This window comes from Andrographis paniculata, unplaced genomic scaffold, assembly GCF_009805555.1.
Source record: "Andrographis paniculata isolate CXL003 unplaced genomic scaffold, ASM980555v1 Contig62END, whole genome shotgun sequence".
Classification (NCBI taxonomy): Eukaryota; Viridiplantae; Streptophyta; class Magnoliopsida; order Lamiales; family Acanthaceae; genus Andrographis; species Andrographis paniculata.
The window spans coordinates 8,213,496-8,232,430 of NW_026137598.1; the positions used below are offsets into that span (position 1 = coordinate 8,213,496).

At 38.1% G+C, this 18,935-nt stretch overlaps 4 protein-coding genes across 5 annotated transcripts; 1 reads left to right on the forward strand and 3 right to left on the reverse strand.

The window, feature by feature from the left end:
• Positions 1-1,394: 1,394 nt before the first annotated feature.
• LOC127260689 (putative phospholipid-transporting ATPase 9) lies at positions 1,395-7,540 on the forward strand. Its single transcript, XM_051288553.1, has 11 exons — positions 1,395-1,791; positions 1,942-3,019; positions 3,392-4,743; positions 4,813-4,923; positions 5,013-5,289; positions 5,383-5,471; positions 5,559-5,667; positions 5,761-5,964; positions 6,053-6,277; positions 6,349-6,540; positions 6,636-7,540. Exons 2-11 carry the CDS (start codon positions 2,624-2,626, stop codon positions 7,263-7,265), a joined length of 3,585 nt encoding a protein of 1,194 aa, XP_051144510.1. The 5' UTR covers positions 1,395-1,791; positions 1,942-2,623; the 3' UTR covers positions 7,266-7,540.
• On the reverse strand, positions 7,487-8,643 carry LOC127260691 (probable calcium-binding protein CML15). Its single transcript, XM_051288556.1, has 2 exons — positions 8,039-8,643; positions 7,487-7,610 (listed from the first exon to the last, which is right to left on the reverse strand). Exon 1 carries the CDS (start codon positions 8,532-8,534, stop codon positions 8,049-8,051), a length of 486 nt encoding a protein of 161 aa, XP_051144513.1. The 5' UTR covers positions 8,535-8,643; the 3' UTR covers positions 7,487-7,610; positions 8,039-8,048.
• Positions 8,644-9,220: 577 nt separating this feature from the next.
• On the reverse strand, positions 9,221-12,765 carry LOC127260690 (uncharacterized). Of its 2 annotated transcripts, XM_051288554.1 has the most exons (9): positions 12,273-12,765; positions 11,899-12,034; positions 11,244-11,307; positions 11,088-11,125; positions 10,314-10,424; positions 10,150-10,229; positions 9,791-9,827; positions 9,501-9,542; positions 9,221-9,422 (listed from the first exon to the last, which is right to left on the reverse strand). In XM_051288554.1, the coding sequence occupies exons 1-9, from the start codon at positions 12,555-12,557 to the stop codon at positions 9,337-9,339; spliced, it is 879 nt and encodes a 292-aa protein (XP_051144511.1). In that variant the 5' UTR covers positions 12,558-12,765; the 3' UTR covers positions 9,221-9,336. The 2 variants fall into 2 exon arrangements, with proteins under 2 accessions (XP_051144511.1, XP_051144512.1); XM_051288555.1 differs by lacking the exon at positions 11,244-11,307 and having other exon boundaries at positions 11,910-12,034; positions 12,273-12,763.
• A 263-nt stretch (positions 12,766-13,028) lies between these two features.
• Positions 13,029-18,623, reverse strand: LOC127260692 (choline/ethanolaminephosphotransferase 1). The gene is made up of 19 exons (XM_051288557.1): positions 18,426-18,623; positions 18,045-18,263; positions 17,359-17,368; positions 17,205-17,255; positions 16,886-16,963; positions 16,619-16,694; positions 16,486-16,508; positions 16,270-16,370; positions 15,863-15,957; positions 15,690-15,758; positions 15,306-15,375; positions 14,986-15,049; positions 14,871-14,911; positions 14,704-14,788; positions 14,259-14,321; positions 13,993-14,051; positions 13,834-13,886; positions 13,602-13,674; positions 13,029-13,389 (listed from the first exon to the last, which is right to left on the reverse strand). The coding sequence occupies exons 2-19, from the start codon at positions 18,179-18,181 to the stop codon at positions 13,368-13,370; spliced, it is 1,170 nt and encodes a 389-aa protein (XP_051144514.1). The 5' UTR covers positions 18,182-18,263; positions 18,426-18,623; the 3' UTR covers positions 13,029-13,367.
• Between the last annotated feature and the right edge of the window lie 312 nt (positions 18,624-18,935).

Here is an 18,935-nt window from a genome sequence, read left to right on the forward strand (position 1 = left end):
TATAACAGAAATATATAATGAAAAAAAATAAAAATAAAAATAAAAAATAGTAATGTATTCATTCATCAAATGGCAATCAATGAGTCTCGCTGGCTGCTGCGACCTACTTCCATATACTAATCAATATATATATATATATACACATATATATTTAATTTTGAAAAATATTAATTATTATTGAAGCTGTAGAAAGAGTAGTTGGCATATAAACCCATACGTGGAATATTAAATAATATTTAATATTTTAATTATAAAATATTACTAGTAATTTAGCAAGTCAATACGTCTACTTATCTATCTATTTATATATGTGTATATATTGAATAAGTGTATGTTTACAAATTGTGGTGCTTGGTAATTCAATTACACACCAATATTTTTTTGACCAGTGGCCACGATCAAATTAGAGTATTTGAAAATAAATAGTAAAGACTTTTTGATTTATTTATTTGGAGTTTAATTTGAATATAATATTTTGTAGGTGTAACATATTGATACAGTAAAATTAAATAAACTCAAAAACGACTTCCCTATTAATTGTTGGGTTATAAAGTCAAGTTCAAGACATGGGACATCAACCGATTTAGGGTTTTCAATATCATTTATGAACTGTCTTAAATTAGTTTGTTGAATAAAATTGCAATAATTCATTAATTAACTGATTGTTGTAACCTTGAATTTTATCAACACACATATATGTTCTAGTTCAATTAAATTAAATTAAATTAAATTGAAGTATAGTTCAATATTTTATTTTTATAATACGCAACTTTATACATCTTTTTTTCAACCTAAGCTCTAAATATTTGCCAAGTTAGTAGATTACGTGTTTAATTTATTTCATAATTGTACTATTGAATTATACTATATATACACATATATATATATATATATCAACTCTTAATTTATTATTCTTATTTTATAATAATAATAACTAAATATATAATTTTGTATTAAATATGCTAAAAATATAATATATATATATATAATATCATGCTAAACGCTATATGCGTTGAATTATTTAAAATTTTATTCAACAAAAACATACAAAATTTTTGTTACATGAAATTCACAGGTACTGAATTCTGTTATTAAAGACCAAATGTAATTGATTGACAAAAATGGAATTGAATACATGTAAATTTGTGATGTCCTATGGAGTATGTCTGCTGGGAACAATTCTTCCCTGCCCGGGTGATGCAAATCCTAAATTAAATCTGAACCGTTCATCTCAGACCCCACATTATCCACGTCGTAAATTCAATCCGGATCGGAGGTCCCAGGACCCGAAGAAAACATATCCGTTAAACGCCTGCAAGAAAAGCGTAGGCACTGTGCAAGAAGAACAGATGGTAAATATACATTCGGTGTGGGGGCTCCTCCTCGTAAAGGGCCTAAGATCATCGCACAGTATTTGAACGACAACGAAGCTTTTTTGACCGTAATTATGTCATGATCTCGATCATATATCGCCGCCGTGGCGCAGCCGTCGCGTCACTCCCAAAGCTCGCCGGCACTGAATTCTTATCTTCTCCGATCGTAATTAACCCCAAAAATAGAAAAAGAATTTCCATTACAATTTACAATCCCTTGATCCCTCTTTTCCGATAAACATCTTAAGAATTTCTCAATTTCTCCAGAAATAGTTTGTCAAGAAATAATTAATAATTTCTCACGTTAGTACTCCTTCGTTCTCATTAATACGTCGTCGTTCTTTCCTGGTTTTTTCTTTTCCTTTTTATTCTGTAAATTTCCTCCAGAAACATCGAGAAGGGAGATTATCCAGAAAAGGTAAAGACAAGTTAGCATCTACACACACATCGTTTTACTTTTACTGATTGGGATTATTTAGTAATGGCAGAATTGTATGATGGTACTGATATTACTTATTACACGGGTGCTGTGATTGTCTGTGTCTAATTTTACTCACTAATTTTCTAGGAAACGGTTGTTCGTTGAGTTTTGAAACGTTCTTCCAACATTCCGCGTGTCCGAAGCGCAAATCCAACGGCCTAAAAAGTCAATTAAGGCATAAGAAAATGATCGAGGGTGGGAGGGATCCAAGTCAATCGTTTGCATTAGAGTCGTTTTTGCAAATATCCACCAACAATTCCATCTCCATTTCTTCCTCAATTCCCACAACAATTCTTCCTCGGCTTCGATCGAATTCGACCCTTCACATGTTCTTCAGCTGATGACTGAATTCGAGGCAGCTGAAGAGGATCGTCAAGATCGAATCCTTCGGGGAATTCATGGCGGCACCATTTGTCGGTTTTTCTTGCCTCGATTTTTTTTTTTTTTTTTGGGGGTAGCTTGTAATATTCTTACATCTTGATTTCCTTTTTCTATTTTTTATAAATCCCCTTTTACCAACTGGGTTTTCCATTTTCGAGTTATTGGGGGTCGAGGACAAACTCCTTGGTTGTCTGCACAAATATTTGTTTATTACTGGGTAGTTGGGAGAAAGACCACCTTTCTGATTTTTATTCCCTTTAGGTTTTTGGTATCTGGAAGAAAAAGAAAAGAAATCAGCTAAATATCCATTCTCAATTAAGCTGAATTTCATTATTACACCAAGATCTTCTTTCTTCCTCTTCTATTTGTTGATTTCCAGAGGAGAAGTATGAGAACAGGTAAGAAGAAGAGGCTCAACTTGAGCAAGTTCTCATTCAAACGTGACAAGAGATCATCCAAAGATGAAGAACAACATTCCCAGATTGGCGGACCGGGTTTTTCCAGAGTGGTTCACTGCAACGAACCGGACCGCGCCGACGCCGCCCTCCGAAACTACGCTACAAATTACGTTCGGACAACCAAGTACACCGCCGCAACCTTCTTACCCAAGTCTCTGTTCGAACAGTTCCGGAGAGTCGCCAATTTCTACTTCCTCGTCACCGGAATCCTGTCCTTCACCTCCCTCGCCCCTTACTCTGCAGTCAGCGCCATTGTTCCCCTCATTATCGTCATCGGAGCCACCATGATTAAAGAAGGCATCGAAGACTGGCGCCGTAAACAGCAGGTATTTATCCTTAATCCCCTCGATTAATTTTGTCTGCCTATCCTGCCTTGGATTCTCTTGAACTGGAAATTGTCCAAACAACTTTGAGTGCATGTTGGGAATCGCCGGAAGTGATCGATAGGATAAGAATGTTTCTGTTTTTTGTCAGTTGAGGAATCTATGAACTGGATTTGATTTTAATGTTGTCGTAACTTTGACATAAGTTTTGGTTTTGTCAAGTGCCTCGTAGATTCTCCGTCGCTGTTTTCGGACTTCCCTAATACTCAACCAGATGCATTCATCCACACACTTTATATTATTTTTATCAAATTGTTTCTCAAACAGTTCCATCGTTTTAAACACGACGATCATTCATTCATCTGTAACTTTTAGGACATTGAGGTCAACAACCGAAAGGTGAAGGTTCATGAAGTCGGCGGCAAGTTCAAACAAACCGAATGGAGACATCTAAGAGTGGGAGACATAGTTAAGGTACAGAAGGATGAGTTCTTCCCTGCAGATTTAGTTCTCCTTTCGTCGAGCTACGAAGACGCCGTCTGCTACGTCGAGACAATGAACCTCGACGGTGAGACGAATTTAAAGCTCAAACAAGCGTTAGAAGTGACATCAAGTACGATAAATGAGGAGGAGGACGTTAAAGATTTCAGGGCTGTAATAAGATGCGAAGATCCTAACGCTCATCTGTACAGCTTTGTCGGAACCATGGAAATCGGGGAACATCAGCATCCCCTGTCTCCTCAGCAGCTTCTCCTCCGAGACTCGAAGCTGCGAAACACGGACCACATATACGGAGCCGTTATTTTTACGGGACACGACACGAAGGTGATTCAGAATTCGACTCCTCCTCCCTCCAAGAGAAGCAATATCGAAAGGAAAACGGACAAGATCGTCTACTTTCTATTCGGGCTTCTATTTTCGATGGCTTTTGTCGGCTCGGTTTACTTCGGGATCGTTACGAAAGAGGACTTGGACGTCGGGCATCGAAGATGGTACCTCAGACCCGATAATACGAGACGGTATTTTGATCCGAGCAACGCTCCGGCTGCTGCTGTACTGCACTTCTTGACAGCCCTGTTGCTGTACAGTTACTTGATACCGATTTCTCTGTATGTGTCGATCGAAATCGTTAAGGTGCTTCAAAGCATCTTCATCAATCAGGATGTGAATATGTACTACGAGGAAGCTGACAAGCCGGCTCATGCCCGGACATCGAATCTGAATGAGGAGTTAGGGCAGGTAGACACGATACTTTCAGACAAGACGGGCACGTTGACGTGCAACTCGATGGAGTTCATCAAGTGCTCGGTGGCGGGGACTGCTTACGGGCACGGGATCACAGAAGTCGAGAAGGCTATGGCGAAGAGGAAAGGGTCGCCATTGGTGAACGGGAACGGGAAAGAGGATGACGAGCATCGTCCAGGGACACCGCGAAGGCCATCCGTTAAGGGATTTAATTTTGACGACGAACGGATCATGAACGGGAATTGGGTGAAGGAGCCTCGCTCAAACGACATCCAGAAGTTCTTTAGGCTGCTGGCGCTTTGTCATACGGCGATACCCGATAAGGATGAGAGCACGGGGAAGGTTACGTACGAGGCAGAATCGCCGGACGAGGCTGCTTTCGTTATTGCAGCTAGAGAGATCGGTTTCGAGTTCTTTAAAAGGACACAGAATAGCGTTCATGTCCGTGACTTAGACCCCGTGTCGGGGGAATATGTCGAAAGGTCGGTATGTTAAAAAGCTTACATTTTTATTGCATCATAGATTGTCCTAAACGATGTGTTCTGATGCAGGTCGTACAAGATACTGAATGTTTTGGAGTTCAACAGCGCGAGGAAGCGAATGTCGGTTATATTAAGAGACGAGGATGGGAAGATACTCTTACTCAGCAAAGGAGCTGATAGGTATGCTGAATTTATTACATATGTATTGCGTCATAGAAGTTTCGATCTCAGCTGTTCGGTGAGAACCTCGTTGTGTTCTTTTATTACAGTGTCATGTTCGAGAGACTCGCTAAGAACGGAAGGGATTACGAAATGGAGACAAGAGAGCACGTGCATGAGTATGCCGATGCCGGGCTGAGGACATTGATAATTGCATACCGGGAGCTGAATGAAGAAGAATACAACGCGTTCGATAAAAATTTTATGCAGGCCAAAAATTCAGTCAGCGCTGATCGTGACGAGCTGATCGAAAAAGTGACTGAAGAAGTCGAAAGGGAGCTGATTCTTCTCGGAGCGACAGCTGTCGAGGACAGGCTACAACAAGGGGTACGGTGGTTGTAATAAAACCACACATAGGAACCATGTTCAATCTCTGTATAGATATCATTACAGCTGAATTGATACGCCTCTCCGCGACAGGTTTCCGAGTGTATCGACAAGCTTGCGCAGGCAGGAATAAAGATATGGGTTTTGACAGGGGATAAAATGGAAACAGCGATCAACATTGGGTACTTTACGATGAAGCTCTAGTTTCTTACAACCTAGTAAACATTCGATACTATCGACTTTGCCTGTTTGTTTGCTTGTCTCTTCAGCTATGCTTGTAGCTTGCTCAGACAAGGAATGAAACAGATTACTATTACATTGGACACCCCTGAGATTGTCGGCTTGGAGAAAATCGGTGAAAAGGATGCCATTGCCAAGGTAAGCATTCGATTACGGTCTTATATATGACATTCGTTCATCGAGCATTTGTGTGTAATAGCGCCATCGAATGCTCCTTATCGATTCTTTTAGGCCTCGAAGAAAAGCGTTGTCCAGCAGGTCATCGAAGGGAAGAATCAGGTTGCAAAATCGGAGTCCGAGGCTTTTGCTTTGATCATTGATGGGAAATCTCTTGCATTCGCGCTGGAGGACGATGTCAAGAAAATGTTCCTCGAACTGGCGATTGTCTGCGCTTCGGTAATATGTTGCCGTTCGTCGCCTAAACAGAAGGCGCTGGTAAGTCCGAGGATGTCTTGATTTTGTACTGTAAGTAGGATTATGATCGGATTGTTAGAACTGATGATTGTTGTCTGAATCTTACAAGGTAACAAGGCTTGTCAAAGAAGGTACGAAAAAGACTACTCTGGCGATCGGCGATGGAGCCAACGACGTTGGAATGCTTCAAGAAGCGGATATCGGGATTGGAATCAGCGGCGTCGAAGGAATGCAGGCTGTAATGTCGAGCGATGTTGCGATAGCGCAGTTCAGATTTTTGGAGCGACTACTTCTCGTGCACGGACATTGGTGTTACCGAAGGATCGCTTCGATGGTAAGAACTAAGACAAGGTGTTACTAAACACGACGAAACTTTGCGACTTAACAGTGTAAGGTTTGGTGCAGATTTGCTACTTCTTCTACAAGAACGTAACGTTCGGGATCACCGTCTTCATATACGAAGCTTACACATCCTTCTCCGGACAACCTGCGTACAACGACTGGTTCCTGTCCCTCTACAACGTGTTCTTCACATCGCTACCGGTGATTGCTCTCGGAGTCTTTGACCAGGATGTTTCTGCTCGGTTCTGCCTAAAGGTGCGCAAAGATCGCTCGCTCTTTTATTACCATTATATTCGACTGTTAAGATTAAATTTTTAGGTGAGATGATCATTTAATACATTCGTTGCCAGTTTCCGTTGTTGTACCAAGAAGGAGTGCAAAATGTTCTTTTCACCTGGCGACGAATAATCGGGTGGATGCTCAACGGTGCGGTCAGCGCTGTAATAATATTCTTTTTCTGCACGAAGGCGCTGAATCCTCAAGCATTCGACGAAAACGGTAAGATAGCGGAGTACCAGGTTGTCGGGGCTACGATGTACACGTGCGTCGTCTGGGTCGTGAACTGCCAGATGGCGCTCGCGATCAGCTACTTCACGTTGATACAGCATGTTTTCATCTGGGGCGGGATCGCGTTTTGGTACCTCTTCCTCGTGATCTACGGGTCGATGCCTATCAACTTTTCGACGACGGCGTATAGAGTGTTTGTCGATTGCCTCGCCCCGACTCCGTCTTTCTACGTCGTCACGCTCTACACGGTTGTTTCTGCGTTGACGCCGTACTTCTCGTACAAGGCTGTTCGGATGAGATTTTTTCCAATGTACCATGGGATGATACAGTGGATACGGCATGAGGGTCGCGCAGACGACCCGGAGTTCTGCAACATGGTGAGGCAGAGGTCGATAAGACCGACTACCGTTGGATTTACGGCGCGCTCGTTGGCGCGGACGAATCCTTTGCACGACAAAACGAGCCGCCGGTAGGGCCGCCGGAGTATGATTCTCCGGTGGGTTTGTGCAGTTGTCTTTACACATTTTGTATAGTTTGAGGTTAGGGGAGGGAGATTCATACATACAATTTTGTTGTATTTTTTGTATTTTGTTGTCTCATACATAACAAAAACACATTTACACGAGAAAAAAAAAAAAAGGACAAATAGTGTGTAGCTAATTTAGCAACACATTATTGATTTTATCACAAAATATATGAATACAAATATATTATCTATAAAAGGAGTATAATATAACAACACATTATTATAGCAATCTACATATGGTATACCACCTATTGATTCAACCAATGTGCTGATAGGCTCATTTTGTTTGCTCCTGATTGATATGAGAAGTTATTAGAACAATTGGGGAATCTTGGAAAGAGAATAATAAAGCAGAATCTATTACATCAATTTTCAGCTGTCTGTAACTAACATTGACAATTGAGGAATCTTTTAGCTGAGACTGTACCGTACATGTGCTTGTTTCGTATATTCAAACAAGAAGGATAGTTTATTTATAATCACAGAGACAACAGATACAAGAACGGTGCTTATTTTAACAAGAACCGGGGGCGTTTCTTGCCAATTTTCAGCTGTACTAATTCAGACAAAATAAATAAAAATCAGGGGAAAAGGGAAAACGATGGAGAGAATTCAAGTGAAACTAATCAGACTACTAAGTCATCTTTAATTAACTGGGAATAATCGATCAGCAAGAAAAGAAAAGAAAATGTACAATTATTTAATTAATTATTAATTAACCTGATGATAATCAGGAAACAGAAAGGTGGAGGTGATCGACGGCGGATCTGCCCATTACATTAGCGAATTCGGCGAAGCTGATGACGCCGTCGCCGTTGGCGTCGGCTTCGCGCATCATGTCGCTGAGCTCTCGGTAGGTGAGGGGCCGCCCAATCTTGGCCATCTGTCCGGCGAGCTCCGCCGCGGTGATGTAGCCGTTGCCGTCGCGGTCGAAGGAGCGGAAGACCTCCATCAGCTGCTCCTGGTTGACCAAAACCTGCTCGTTCAGGTCCGGCAGAATGGCGCCCACCAGCTCCTCGAACTCGACGGCGCCGTTGTCGTTGGCGTCGATGTTGGCCAGGAGCCGGTGGACCTGCTCGCCCGAGGGTTTTAGGCCGAGGGACCGGAGTAGGGCCGCCAGCTCCAGGTGGGTCAGGCTGCCGTCCCGGTCCATGTCGAACCGGTTGAAGATGTCTTTCAGCTGTTTCATCTGATCGGAGGGGATCGCCGACGACATCCAATTAAATCTGGGGATTTGATTTATTTCAATTCTAGGGTTTCTTCTTTTTTTTTTTGGAGAATTTAATGTTGTGGGACTTGAGATTTGAGAAAGAATCGACGACGCAGACCAAAAAAAAATAAAAAAAATAAAAATGGTTCGAAACCGCGTCGTGTGAAAGAGGAAGGAAGGTGAGGTCCGGGCAATTGTTTGAAGGTCCCGGGACTTTTGCACCAGATGGGTAGCACACTAAAAAAATAATTTGGTCAAATTCAATGAATTGAGCGAGCGTAGGTAGAAGTGAAGTGAAAGAAATTAATGAATAAATGATCAATCAAGTAGCATTCGGTGAATTTCATCAAAATATATACACAAGTTGGGAAACAGACAGCACACCTGTACTTACAATACACTACACTGCAGTCTTGACCTAAAAATCCAATTTTTATTATAATTATTATTAGGAGTAATAGTAATAGTTTTTGCACCGCCAGTGGCAAAACACGCATTATTGGGCATGAGATTTCATTCCACAAAAGCAAAAGCTTAATTAAACAAAAAAATGTTGGTTTAAGACATAACTAATTGATAGGGATAGGGATCAAGTCAACAATACTGTCCCAAATGTAATAATATTAATATTGCTCTCTCATGGGCTGCAGAGTGTTAAAAAAGATGAGTGTCTGTCTTGTCTTACCTTATGATTCAACTGCAACTTTTTTGTGATTATTGCTGCTATCTAGTAGTATTTTCTTACATTCTCATCTGTCGGGACCAAGTTATTACAACAGGCCAACCAAGTAATTGGAGTAGAAGATGATTAGTTAGCCCTTTTGGCCAGTCCTGAATTTCTTCTACTAGTGATTTCTGCTGCCCATTTTTTACCGACTGTACTATGGATTTTGCCTTCATTCAACAAACACAAGCAATTAGTTACTGCTGATCTAATCTTGCACTCAGAATCGAATCAAAACACTGATTTACCTGCAGTTGATAGAAAAAATTCATCCAGGATCTTCCCATGCTCTGCCATAGAGGATCAAGAAACAAAGTCACCATTAGATCATCCAGTCATAAAGTCACGCCAGCAAAATCGAATGTCTTTTTAGTGCAGGATAAACAAGACACCTCATAGACTCAAAATCTTTAGAACTGACAGTCATATATATAACAAAGATGGAGAGTATGGAGCAGTGTATGACTGAAATTTGGCTGCAATGTTACAAAATGTTGAGGAGTAAATTGTAAGGCCATACTTAAAAGTGCGAACTGACCTGTTTCATATTCCAATGCTTGCAGAATCATCTCAACCTGAAGATGAATTACAACAGTTAGGTATATGAAAAGAAATATAGTTGTAGATGTGAATAAGATGACATGTGAGGTGGTCTTCACAAAATTTGTCTGAAGCACTATTAGCTAGTTTCAGAGCACACACACCCACATTGTGTATGTATATATTCATATATATATATATTGTCAAGTAGAAGACAGTTATTTAGGGAGGCAAGCATAATCGGAAAGGCTGTATCATATGCTTGTAAGAAGACTTGAAGGACTCGAGACTAGAACTAAAAGAATTAAATTGTATCAACTCTATAATAAAATGGCATATAGATTCAGTATTATATACTTTGTCAAAATCTTTAACAAGAGAAGCTTCCACAGACGTGTTGTTCTCATACTCTTGCCAAAGTTCTTTGATTTCTTCAGCTGTCATGAAGATATATATTACAATCAATACAAGATCGTATAATGAATAAATATTATGTACAAGTTTTAGGCCTTAATAAACACCTCTCATTCCACCACCAAGGAGCTTGCACATTTCTTCCAATGCCGCTTGCTCCATTTTGCTCTTTTCTTCCTTTGGTACACCATCTGATGGAGTTATATCTCCAACGATAGCTACAAAATAGAATAATCACATGTATTAAGCAAACGGGATGGGATTAAAGGCACAGTACAGAACTGATGACAACTTATTAAGTAAAAACATTCAAAATCATTAAATGTAAAAAGGAATGAGCAGAAAGTCACATAGTTATGTGGAAGCTCAACATCAATAATGTTTGAAACCCTTAGTACTCTAGGATGAGATCATATATCGCACAGAAAGTTCATCATTCTGGAGTAAACACAGGGCATAGTTAGGACCATATTCTCGCCAAGTCCTCATCGTGCAATTTGACCTTTTTAACTTACCTTACATTTCAGCCCAAAGAGCTAATGAAGACTTTTAGTTGCTAAATAAACTTACACAAACAATACAGTATTATTTAGCAGTATTTCCAATGGAATGCAATGTTAAAAAGGCAAACACACCAAGATGCAGTTAGAATATAACACTGGAACAAGGGTATACATGATACCTAAAATTATCATATTGACACCATGATAATCATTCATAGAATGGTTTTATGACTTTGCATTACTAGTCTGAACATGCATACTTATATATGGAATATACATATACACAAATATACTTTGTGAAACGAGAAACAAGAGATAACTAATCGAGCCATTCAAAAAAAATGGAGAAAAAGAAAAAATGAAGCAAGAAACAAATACCTTCTGCAATGTCATGAACAATTGCTATCTTGATGCACCTGTTACAGTATTATTAAGAACAATATCATAACACTGAATGTAACACTAAATAAAGTACCACTGGTGCGTTCATTTGAAATAGACATAATATTTTGAGAGGACTTCAAAGAGAATTACAGAGATATAAAATATTCATTTGAAAGTTGGGAAAAGCCACAGCCCACAAGTGCTACTGTGTTGTCTTCATGTTCAATGGCCATGTCCAAACATTTGTCCATTAAAGATAAGATTCAAGAATCACATTCAGCATTGATAATGAGACAAAACTAATTCAAAAGACTTGATACGCACACAGCACAACATATTTCACTCACTGGTCACCATATGGACCGGCTAAGCCAATATAGGCATGGCAATATTACCCAGCATTATTTAGAGAACAAAAGATCTTCGAGACAAGAGAGAGATAAGTAGCTACTGCAATAATCTAGACATTGAAAAGGGAAAAAAAATCTCTCCTTAACCACTTGAAAAGGGTCACTCACAATATATTCCACAAACTTTTGTAGCTGTATTCATATTTTTATGTTAAGTGTCAAACAGTGATACAATGTTAGAATATAACCAACACTTAAACAAGTGCAATCTAAGTTTTGTTTTATAATTTTCCATCTAGAAATATCTACTGTAGTTACAGTTAAACTTCAATTAGATATTGTCATGATCATGTTGCACATACTAATCTTTCAGCTCTATAAATGATAAACACAACCTCAAGTTATATGACCAACATACAGGAGGCAAAAAGGAAAATGAAAGACCAGAAATCTACTTAGGTTTAACCTGTCCCGGTTAACACCAGGAATATCGTCAAAAATTAGAGCCATCAATGCCATACGATACATATGATCAGCTATAGATTCAGGACCCTTTATGCCATGATTGAGCCATCCTTTCCGTTTCGTAGACTGCAAGACAGAAATAGAGCCAGATGTTACAATCATCGTACCGTAAAAGTGCTAATTAAAGCTTCACCAAAACCTATCCCCTAACTAGAAAATGAACGCCTCAAACAAATTTGCACTCACGAACAAAAGCATTTTAACATCAAACACCATTTTCAACACGCGAAAAAAACAAAAAAAAAAAAAAAAGACATTTATAAATAAAATTGTAATCAATACAAGTTACTCCAGATGCACGCACCTTCAAGCGATGGCAGAGCGTGAGAAAATCAATGACGGCAGACGGGGATGTGCATGCTTGTGAATGGGCCACGCTTCCAGTTCCAGATCCAAACTCCGAAACACTTTGATCAGTTTTGTTCGAATCGAGGTTGGGATTATGAGCATTAACCGAAACGAGCCTCGGGCTTGAAAACTCAGAGAAGAAAGGTATTCTGACAGAGAGGCTTTGGGAAAACTTCAATCTCTGAAACTGATTACGAGAATACGAGTAAGGGTTTGCTTTAGCTGCCGCTATAGACACCATTGTTGGCGTTCAAGCAAAAGTTCCAAGCCCGAAAATTTTCAGCACAATTCTACTTTCGCTGCTCTTGCAACGAGAACAGAAAATCACTTCACTCGTCTCCTTCCCCAAATTAGCCTTTTTCTTGCTTCTGATCTCGTCTGTTTCCGAAATTCAGGAACTTTTTCGTGGCGAATTGGCGTCTGGAAATTGTGCAGATACAGTCAATGACATAGCGGGCTACTGTATTTATACTAGCCCAAATAATTGTTCTCTCACACAATGGCCCAATGGAAATCCCAACAGAAGAAGGCCCAAAGTACAACGAGTAAGCCCAATAAGAGTATTTAGATATGATTCTTCTAGCCCAATTGTTAAGGCCCTTTCTCTCAATATTATTATTTTGCATAAATTTTATATTATATATTCCACATATAAAAATGCAAATATATTTAATATATAACGATTTTTAAAGCGTGTTCTAATTCATGAACCTTCACTGTAAATACATACATACATACATACATAAATATAAATCACATTTAACATGACACCAGACACTGTAAATAGATCAACTCATCAAAGTTATCCCCTATTGTGTCTTAAAACCATATTCAAAACAAGAAACGACAGTAGTTGTTGTCTAAGGGTATACATAAAATAACCACAACCAACCAACAATAATTAATAGGCCTAGTTACTCTCGAATGCATATAAACAATTTTAACAAGTGCTTAGCCAACAAAATTGTCGTCGATACCGCGCAACCTGTTCATTCAAAGGTGCCATCAAGACACCCATTGCCCAACCAAGGTATTGTGTAATGAATGCAGCTCAAGCTTCTTTCCTTGTTATCCTGGACATATTGTTCGATAGGGAAGTGAACTCGATTATTTGATGTGGACGAACAGACAAAAAGTGCATAGATAGTTACTTCACAGAATGCAAATAAGAAAATGCTTATATAAACATATGATTGGTTTGGTTCAAAATATTAATTTGTCCTGATGCTACTTAGTGGCCTTAAATGTAGTTATTTGCCTCTAATCAAGTGCTAAAATTCGGTACCTGAAGCAGTAGATCCCCAACGCTGAAGTTATTTCATGAATGACTGAAGTCGCAAAATGAAGATAGAGTACAACTGGAAAGAGAAAAAAAATAAAAATGAGTCCCTAGCATGCAATTGAAATCAAATGTTAAGGAAAATGTAGCCTTGACATTGGTGGTTTTAGAACCATTCAGTAAAGAGGATTGCATTACATATCTAGGATGTAATTCAGAAATGTAAAAAATGTTATACCAGTGTATGCACAATAACCAAGAAGAACCATGAACTCGTCAACTAGAGGGACTCTGCCATAGTATAAAGGCCTTGTAAGTGGTATAATAATGAGGAAAAACAGTATGGCTACGCCAATATAAATGCAATAATGTAGAATTGAAGATGCCATATACATACCCATCATTTAGCCGGGCAGTGAGAGCATTTGCAATGGCAAAAGGCAGGTAGAACAAAGACTGCAGAATTTATAGAATAGAATCATAATAGACTCAAGAAAATGGCAGTGTAACATAAAGGGATAGTTTACAGCAAAGGAATCTTAATTGCTAGTGCATCATCATCCACAAACTGAACTAATCCATCAAAGGGAGTCTTTCAAACTAATTAATAATAAGATTAGGGCTAGACGTTTGAAAGTAATCTTTCAAACTGGCGCGCATTACCATGCACATGTTTGTTTTCAAGCCCTTAGGTTCATCACATAAGTGAGCGAGAATCATTCTTCCCTGCAAAACAAAATTTCAATGGTAAATAATAAGCTCATTCAGCACTTGGTGATCTCAAGAATATCAACTGTGGAGAGAACTACACATAGGCTTAGAAATATAGTTTATGTTATCTGAATCATGATAAAATATGAATTAGCAGCTAAAACACAATATTTATAAAAGCAATCTTCAAAACCAATTTTGACAGGGACGTTCAACGATGAATGGATAGATGGCAGAAAGTGAAAAGGATATAAAATATCTCTCTATATGTCTTCATATAAAACTTAGCTGTTCTTAAAATTAGAAGTTTGACCAGTGCAAAATGGTGAAGTTCCTAATTTCAAAGTGATTGCATCAAACAAAATCTGAGCATCTATCCAAAACACAGTGTTCTTACCACAAGAAACCCAAATGCAAGTCCTGTACCAACTACAACCAGATGCGGGTGTTTGCCAATAAGATCAATCGGAGATAAGTAATCCCTGTGAAGTTATAGTCAGCAATGGAACAATGAATAAAGCATAATGAAATGAACACACACATCCATTGTAAACAGAGACAAACCATGCAAGAACTCCAGCCAATAGCACAACAAAAGGGTAAAGCTGTCAAGAAATAGAAGAGTTTAGTTCCAAAGTAGCATTAGAAAAGGCATGATATTATTCATCATCATAGTTACCATAGCCAATGCTAGCAGCATGTTTCCTTTTCTTGCTTGAACAACCTTATGAACATTGGACACACTGCACAAAATAGTTACTCCAATCAAAGATTACATCATAAGATCAATGATGTAGAAGAAAACTGCACAGCGCACAGAGAGAATACATAATACACTGAGTAACAATTTATTAATAAAGGAAAGTAATTTGTTAAAGAGCTGTCTGAGCTCCTCAAAGCAAACACACACTCTGTGCACACCAACGTGAATAGCAGAAAGTTTAATGCGGTAAAAGGATAGGAAAAAGAACTCTTATCGACTAACACTATATAACTTACTTGAATGAAACTGTTGGTATGACACCAAAGGCTATCATTAGGAACAAAACAGCTTTATACATTGCAACTTCTGCAAAAAAAAAAAATAAAGTCCATCATGAACTTATAAATAAGGAGCCAGATCAAAAGAAAAATGGAATTACAAGAGACAGACAAGGTGAGTGAAAACATAAGAATTAGCAGGATATACCAGCTAAGGAAGAGTAAAAAGGACGAAAAAGAGCAAAAGTGATGGTGGCAATTGTAATCATCATACATCAAGTGCAACAGCACCATACAGAGGGCATTAAATTTACCCAGAAACCAAAAACACTACTTGAGAGATGAATCAATTTAGCTGATCAACCATCACTTTCTCTTATTTGTTTCCATTGCAAGACTTACCATTTATAAATGGCAACCAACTCAATAATGGGATGGACTTTCCAAATGGTTGAGCCCACCACTCAGCGCCTGAAATAAATCCATCCAAGCTCAGTGTCTCTAAATGCATATTAATAATTATGCATGGGAGAAATTAGAAAGAAAGCTTTTGCGTAGGGTACAGAAAACAATACCAACAATAGCTGTAAAGCAATGAGCTACATATATCAGCATAAGGCCTTCTGTAGGTCCATTGATGACCGGAAGAATGAGAGTATTAGTAAAAAAGCTGCAGGAAAGCAAATAAATTCAAATTAACCAGAAAAACATTTTTTTAAAAAAAAGAATGTTCCAAAGGATAAGAAAATAATTCCTTGGAGCTCTGAAAAATGAAAAAAGAACGTTGTCTAAGTACAGATATGCACCATAACAGTCAATAAAACAGGTTCAGCCAATTTTTGCGAGCAAGACCTTTTTATCTGGTATATATTGTAATGTTTTCTTATTATGGTTTCTAACAAGACAAGCTCAGAAACTCATGTCAACAACAAATTTTCCTCAGCAACGTAAAACCAATACTCACGGCTGGAAATCCACTTACTGTTCCCATGTTGCACAGTAGAAAGGTACGGCTGATATGACCCAGAACCAGAAAGTATCCCGCCCACACATTGCAGTGCTTCCAAAGGCCAAGGCCTCAAACTAATTTTTTTTTTTTAAGAAGAAGACGAATCAAACTCAAGCATCACTATCACAAAAAAAAAAAAAAAAAAAAAGAAAAAAGAAAAAAAGAAAAGAAAAAGATTTCAAAACATACTGCACAAGCCAGAGCATCACATCCTGCAATTTTGTTGCAACAGAAATTTGTGAACAACATGGTCAGAACTAAATGAACAAAAGTAATTGCATAGATGAGCCAATGGAAGTTTATATGATAGAAAAAAAATCACCATGGTCAAATAGTTCTCCCAATGGACTAGAGGAACTGGTTCTTCTGGCTTGTTTTCCATCAACAGCATCAAACGTCTAACATACATGTAGAAAACAAATATATATATATATATATATAAACAGGAAAGGAAATACGATGGAGAGTCAAAATGAGGTACCCCAACTTGTTCAATATATTTTAGACTTTTACTTCTCAATACCCTATATTAATTATGCTAATGCTTCAATCCCAACGTAATTAAAAATAAAAGGAAAAATGAGCATACTTGATATAAGAAGAGTAGTAGCCCATGGGCAAAATGAACCCATCTCGGTGGAGGTGAATCCAATTGAGGTGAATATATCTGCCAAAGGTGTTAGGTAGTCAGCGAAAAAAGAGAAAGAAAGTCTTTCAAAATGTCAGGTGAAAATCTAAGAAGTCAAAAAGGGCATTGAAACTTGGAACATACTTAAAAGGGGTTATGTATCTAATAAGCTTTCAAACAGTAACTTTTTATATTTTAAGGATTCAAAAAAATTTGTAAATCTCGCGCGCGTGTGTGTGTGTGTGTGTGAGAGAGAGAGAGAGAGAGAGAGAGAGCTCACGTATCCAAGCAATGCCGACAAAAGCAGAAACATAAATCCCATGAGTGTGATCTAGAAATTAATAGAACATGTAAAATATAAGAATATAGACAGAATAAAATTTGGATACTGTAGTAACACATGACAAAAGAGATAGCATTCGATGTAGACTTACCATGTTGGGTCTGGACAGCAGCCACCCACAGAAGGATAACAAGACTTAGTTAGTAACCATAAAACATCAGAAATTAAATAAAATACACTGCAAAAAGGTAACTGATGCATTCATCAATAGACATAAATTAAAAATACTAGTAGTATAAGTTTCAGCAATCAATGCTTTTACTAACTCGTTAAACATAATGAACCTTGCATAGTTTTAATTTCCACTGGTCAGCAATATTTTGTATGCTTTGCTGATTTTCAAAATTTCGGCTATTCAGTATCACTCCCACAATTGACACAATCTTTAAACTCTATATTTTGCGGCAGTTAATAATTGTGTCATATTTTGAGGATTCGTGATCAAGTAGTATTCACAGCGATTTAAAAACAGTACTTTTGCCTAACAACAAAGCTTCACATCTTTGAAAAAATTACAAAACTCCCCCCAAATTTCCTACCACTCATTCTTCAATATAACTGAAAGAGTCCAAATATTTCTAGAAACCAACACTCCTCATCATGAATAAAAAATCGCAAGAACAGGAAAGCCGCTAATATATAATCACCCCAACAGTAAAACAATCATTAACGGCCAACCAACAGAATGCATCAGTGATATCCATGAAAAAAATAAAAAATAAAAATCAATAAAAAATATCGAAAGACCCTACCTAGAAAGGGAAAATGAAAACTTACGGCATCCAAAGTGGGAAAAAGGTCACACAGCGAGTCCAAAAGGGCTGCAGCACGTATTTTGCCAAATAAGAGTGATCCACCCCACTATACTTGTAACGATGAAGAGCTGCAACTCCATGCGCTCCTATGTATCCCATTCTCCTTATCTCTAAACAAATTCTACAACGAGAAACTACAGTACGAACGAATAAATCTCAGAAATCCGGGAATCCCTATAACCTGAATCGAGAGATCAAATTTAGGCCAAAGAAACACCCAAACCAATAAACAAGAACACGAGGTAGGGCATCGGAAAACGAATCGGGTAAACAATACAAGGCCATGGAAATTCGCGCATATATTTACACACATATATACACATAAATCTTGATGATCACTTACGCAATTCAGAACGATCTGCTTCCTTGTGGTGCAATAATTAACCTAGAAGGCATAAAAGAAAGAAATTTCACCTTCGGTGCAATCGCCGGAGACGAAACGAAGAAAATCAAAATATCTTCCCTGAATAATATTATTCTGATTCGGAGCGAAAACTAAAAAGCATTAAACAAAGGCTACAGCGGCACTGTCTCTGCCGACCGTTGATTAAAAGCGCTTCCGATACGGAAATAGAAAAATGAACGCTTTTATTACACGCTTTTGTTTTGTCGTCACTCCCTTTTTTTTTTAACACATTATATATATATATATATATATATATATATATTCCCGTAACGTGGCGGGTGACTGAGTATATCAAAGTGAGTAATTATGAAAAATTAAATACTTTGTTCGATAATTTAAGAAAATAATAAAAATCCCACAAATTCATCCAAATAATTAAAATAGTAATAATAATAAATGAGAAATGAAATGGTACATATAGTCAACTAAATCTTCAATTGAATGAAC